The sequence below is a fragment of the Frankliniella occidentalis genome, unplaced genomic scaffold (genome assembly GCF_000697945.3).
Source record: "Frankliniella occidentalis isolate FOCC.00 unplaced genomic scaffold, Focc_3.1 Scaffold7, whole genome shotgun sequence".
NCBI lineage: Eukaryota > Metazoa > Arthropoda > Insecta > Thysanoptera > Thripidae > Frankliniella > Frankliniella occidentalis.
Genome location: NW_026267137.1, coordinates 3,155 through 8,040, shown reverse-complemented (window position 1 = coordinate 8,040; position 4,886 = coordinate 3,155). Strand labels below are relative to the sequence as shown.

The 4,886-nt window shown below is 55.0% G+C and overlaps 2 protein-coding genes across 2 annotated transcripts; one reads left to right on the top strand and one right to left on the bottom strand.

Annotated features, from left to right (window-relative positions):
- Positions 1–153: 153 nt before the first annotated feature.
- Positions 154–3,097, top strand: LOC113204713 (uncharacterized). Its single transcript, XM_052273947.1, has 3 exons — positions 154–378; positions 1,291–1,455; positions 2,682–3,097. Exons 1-3 carry the CDS (start codon positions 295–297, stop codon positions 2,859–2,861), a joined length of 429 nt encoding a protein of 142 aa, XP_052129907.1. The 5' UTR covers positions 154–294; the 3' UTR covers positions 2,862–3,097.
- Positions 3,078–4,540, bottom strand: LOC113204714 (uncharacterized). The gene is made up of 3 exons (XM_026419980.2): positions 4,399–4,540; positions 3,589–3,734; positions 3,078–3,323 (listed from the first exon to the last, which is right to left on the bottom strand). The coding sequence occupies exons 1-3, from the start codon at positions 4,450–4,452 to the stop codon at positions 3,173–3,175; spliced, it is 351 nt and encodes a 116-aa protein (XP_026275765.1). The 5' UTR covers positions 4,453–4,540; the 3' UTR covers positions 3,078–3,172.
- Between the last annotated feature and the right edge of the window lie 346 nt (positions 4,541–4,886).

Genomic DNA, 4,886 nt, shown 5'->3' with positions numbered 1-4,886 from the left:
GGGGGAGATTCGACGTATTGCAAGTTTGCGTTTTCCCGTTTCGCTCGGTGTTCAAACAATCCTAAGATCAGGGAGGGGGAAAAAAAGGGGAGGGTACAAATAAAACATATTACGTAACTTTTCGTAACGTAACGAGCAAGACGTAATAAAACGTGTTCTTATTGTGCCTTGTGCTCGTAGCGGGCGCGGCCGGGTGCTATTGCCGCCGCCTCCTCCCGAAAGACGCGACTGGTACCCAGCTTCTACGAAGTCCAACAGTGCTTGGACAAGCACCACTACCTACGGGTGACGGACATGAAGACACTGCTGACTGAGAATGGGGACGAGCTGTGGACGGTGGGCTTCAACCTTACGCAAACCGCCAATTCGATACGGATAGTATGTGCGCAATTTTAGAAGTTTGTCTTATATTTGGTTTACATGCATGATTGTGTATGATGCACTTCACTTCCGAGTTGCGGGTTTGGATTCTCTCTTGCCGGGATGTGTTTTATGTTCTACCCGCTATTCTTTTCCTCTGCTAGTCGAAGTCGAAGGGTCCCCCTCTCTCCAGGTGACGTCACACCTCTCCACGCCGCTCACTCCGCTTCACGAGTACAAGTAGTTTGACAAATTTGGCAAATCTTCCGTATTAATTTCAGTTGTGTGTTCGATGATTCAATTGTGTAAAGTTTACAAATGTATCATCTGCTATTAAAAACCCGATTCAAAGAACATCAGTAAGGCTTCCTGAACCCTTTTCTCTTCGGCGCCGATTGGCTGACGCTTGATGAAGTTCTCCGACACTCAATCTAGCTTGCGCCGGGTTCAAGAACTTCGATCGGTTTCAGCCAATATCGGCGCCGGAGGAAAAGAGTTCAGGAAGAATCCCGCTGTTCTTCCTTGGTTTCGAGTTGCCTTAAATAAAATACCAGCTTCCTCACAGTCAGCCATGAAAATTGTACCCACAGATGTCTGGCGTCTTTTCGACCTCGAAAACCTCGATTTCAGTGATGAAATCACGTTTTTCGATCAACGTTGACCGATTCGACGTCGATCCACATCCATCTCTGACCGGGTACTGTGTGTACAGGGTGGATGATCCGCTCCGTGCCCGCGTGCGGACGGGTTGCATACTCGCACGGCGCCGTGAGGCGCCCTGGCGAGCGACCGTAGGCAAGCCCGCCCGCACGCGTGAATCCGGCACAGTATAAGCATTAAAAAAGGACGGCGCGGATCACCCACCCTGTGTGAGCGCCAACGGGAAATTTAACAGCAAACTAAGCTACTTATGAACCTGTTTTTCTACAGTTCCGGGTTGTGATCCGCAAGTGCTCCCTCACCAGAGACGCATGCGAGTACTGGAATACCTGGTCCTGGGACCTTGCCGTCTGTGAGGTCATGAGACTCAACGGAACGGCATGGGCTCCGCTCGTGCAAAGGATTGAACCGCCGCTCGTCTGCCCAGTTCAAGAGGTGAGCGAAGTTGAACTATTTAGCCATTCGCTGTACCAGGTGGCTGATTCACGCCGCGCACTGCTGTAGTTATGCTGTACTGCATGCACGAGTGCGGGCGGGTTGTCTACTCGCTTGGCTCGTAAGGCGCCGTGGACTGGGGCGAGTGGGCTCGGACTTGCCTATCGCCCCTGTCCACGGCGCCTTACGAGCCGAGCGAGTAGGCAACCCGCCCGCACTCGTGCATGCGGTACAGCATAACTACAGCAGTGCGCGGCGTGAATCAGCCACCTGGTAAGTACAGTAGTGCTCCCCCCCCCTCCCTCTTTACCACGTTCTTGTTTGTGGCCATGAACATAGACAGCCCCCCCCCCCTTTCCCCTTAAAAAAAGCCCACAAGGCTCAGAAATAAACAGTCCTCTCGATCAGGCCCTAAAGCTCCCCCTTCAAATTTTTCGTGCAGCTCATAATCTCAAACAGCTGCCACAGTCAAAGTCGATCAGCCCGCGGTAGTGCGGGGGTGGTGCGGCGTGGCGCGGCGGTGCTGCGGCCTCACCCCTCCCCTCCTCTGTCAAAACACGCCAGCCGGCCACATACTCAATAGCCCGCTGTCTTGTGGACTGTCTAAAATGCCCAGGTCATCCATCTCTAGAGAACGCGGCCCCAAAGAGCCACAATATGCTCAACCACATGGAGTAAAGCTTTACTCCATGGAGCTTTGGGGGGGGGGGGGGTGTTACCCCAGCTAATTTTGCTACTGGGCATAGAGGCAGACCCGCCAGCATGCGTTTCTCGGCCGGGGCGGCGCTGGCCCAGCTCTCTTCTCTCACTCACACGCTGGCTGCGTCTCGTTCTAAAGTCGCTCGGCCTTGAACCACGGCTCGGCGCGAGGCGTGTAGCGGGGAGCGGGAGCATCCCTCGCGAAAGGGGGGGCGGGGAGTGGCGGAGAGTCGGGTAAGCTGTCCAGCAGGCGGGTCGGCCAACTAGGCACTAGGCTAGCCACTCTCTCACCATGTGCCAAAGCCCCTGCCTGCAAGTAGACAATCCACGGCAATAAAGCATTCCGGTAAAGCTGAAATGCAGACGAATGCGTGGGCGTGGAACAAGAAAACGGAAGTCACCATGTTTGAAAGCATATAGCGATTTCCGTCTCCTTCTTCTTCCCCGCATTCTCCAGCATTCCACCTTTACCGGAATGCTTTATTGACACCTCGACGACATCTTCGCCACTCGTGATATTTTCGCAGGGGCATTACAGAGCGGTCAACGCCTCGCTCGACTTCGACAGCATAGAGAGGGCGACGAAAGGGTTCCGAGTCGACAAAAACAGTTGGCGCATCGAGGTCCAACTGTTCGACGAGCAGCGCGCCCTCTACCTTTGCTTCAACTTGCAAGCCAAAGTAACACGGATGAGAGTGCGAAATTAAGTCGTTTTATTACAAGGTAATTGATGGGGGTCATCCAGGGGGGTCATCTTGCTCGTCTGAAAAAGATTATGGTTGTTTTGATTTGATCTATTTTGTAAGACGAAAGACGGTTCTTGAGTGGCCTCGATGTATTCCGAAGTATTCACTGCTGATCTGAAGAAGTGAAGGGTTTACGAGATAAAACATGCTACTGCTTTTAGGATAAATAAACCGGGATGAGTTGTGCCCCAATGGCGTATTTATTGGTCAATATTCATTTTAACCCAAATGGGTCGAAAAACGGTCGCCCGTAAAACTTGCGCCCCGTCGTCCTAATGTCTCCCAGATGGATGGGTGTTGGTGATGTCCTTCAGAGGCTGTCGGTTTGGCCCAGAAGCGCCGCCGGCGCCGCCCCTTGGAATGGCAGGCAGCTGACCGAATGGGTGGCTTGCACCAGCCTTGCCCTTTCCTTCATTCTTTTTCCTGTGCCGATACCCAAAGAGTTCCACACGATTTTATAGTCCTCCGCATCTTCGGAATACCCATTTTGGCATGTGCGTCCGAGTTGTACCCAGTGGCCAGTTCACCCCGCGCGTTTCTGTAGTTATACTGAGCGGCTTGCCTGCCTATCGCCCCTGACGGCGGCGCCTTACGGGCCGAGCGAGTTAGGCAACCTGACCGCATGACTACCGGGATGCAACGGGGCGAATCGGCCACCGGGGATAGATCCGGACGGAACAGGACTTACGGCGACGGCTGGGAGGAGGCGGGCGCGGCGTGGATGCTGCTGCCGCCCTTGGAGCTGCCCCCGGTGGGAGCCTTCCTCAGGCAGGGGAAGCAGGAGGAGAACACCCCGCGCTTGGACAGCGAGTGTGCCGGCGCAGCTGACGCAGCCTGCGGAAACACAATTCAAACTCACTATACGCCTGCCTCACCAGCCGCCTTACAGGTATGCAATCCGGGCGACCGGGACTCTCCCCCCTCCCACCCCACCCCCCGTTTCCACCTGTGCACACACCCCTGGTTATAGCTGCACAGTTGTAGCTACAACCGCCACGGCCGGACGTATCCTGTGCACACAGCCAACCGAGCTGCGTATAGGGAAACAAACCAGAAAGGTGCGATTTGCTTTGTACACCCGAGCCCGAGGGCGGAACGCAGGACATTTTGGTGTAAGCGCCAACGCGTCGCGCCACCACTGATGTTGGAGCCAACGCCCAGGGGCATTACAAAGGGGTTGTTCGCGGTTTCGCGCGGGTTCCCGCCCTCGAGTCAGCGGGGGTATTCCGCGAGTCCGCGTTGGTATCTCGCGGGTCCGCGGGGGGTAGCTCGCAGGTCCGCGGGGATAGCTCGCGGCGGCTCCACGGGGTGACTTGCGGACCGCGAGCACCCCTCCCCCCCTCCCCCGGTGCCAGGATCCGCAGACGCTAGCTACCCCCGTGGCAGGGTCCGTGGACCGCGAGTCACCCCCGCGGACTCACGAGTCACCCCCGTGGACCCGCGAGTCAGCCCCGCGGACTCGCTTGCTGTGCTGCACACACATGTTCCCCATACGCACCGATATGCAGAGGGCGGCCGCGAGGGCGGCGGCCAGGAACAGAGCTGCCTTCATGTCGCCGGGAGAAGTTTGCGTCCGTGCCGGGCTGTTTGTTCTGTTATATACTGGACGCCTCAAAGTGACCACGTGCTTCAAATCGTGACCTATTACCTGCCCACCGTCACGACACTGCTACATAAACACGGAGTCAAAACAGCGTGACTGTCGCGAACTTCCCCACGAAGAAACCAACATCGAAAAGAATTGCTTCTTTGCATAGGTATTTCATATGGATTGCTACGTGAAACAGCATGACATCCCAGGGGACCAGCATCCCCCCTATAGGTGAGGGTGAGGGGTACAAAATTACCCAGGAATTTGCACTCTCGACATTGGAGGTGGGGGAGGGAGATAGTGAATGCACTGCCCTCATTAAAATGGATATATGAATTTAAATGAAAGAAAATAATTATTGTCTTTTAAAACAAAGAAATATAATTCTTTTAAAC

Excerpts from the sequence above, each read along its gene's own strand:
- LOC113204713 (XM_052273947.1), top strand. The coding sequence starts at position 295 with ATGAAGACACTGCTGACTGAGAATGGGGACGAGCTGTGGACGGTGGGC. Across the intron at positions 379-1,290 it reads CCGCCAATTCGATACGGATA|TTCCGGGTTGTGATCCGCAA; the intron begins GTATGTGCGCAA and ends GTTTTTCTACAG. Across the intron at positions 1,456-2,681 it reads TCGTCTGCCCAGTTCAAGAG|GGGCATTACAGAGCGGTCAA; the intron begins GTGAGCGAAGTT and ends ATATTTTCGCAG.
- LOC113204714 (XM_026419980.2), bottom strand. The coding sequence starts at position 4,452 with ATGAAGGCAGCTCTGTTCCTGGCCGCCGCCCTCGCGGCCGCCCTCTGC. Across the intron at positions 3,735-4,398 it reads CGGCCGCCCTCTGCATATCG|GCTGCGTCAGCTGCGCCGGC; the intron begins GTGCGTATGGGG and ends GTGTTTCCGCAG. Across the intron at positions 3,324-3,588 it reads GCCTCCTCCCAGCCGTCGCC|GAAAAAGAATGAAGGAAAGG; the intron begins GTAAGTCCTGTT and ends GTATCGGCACAG.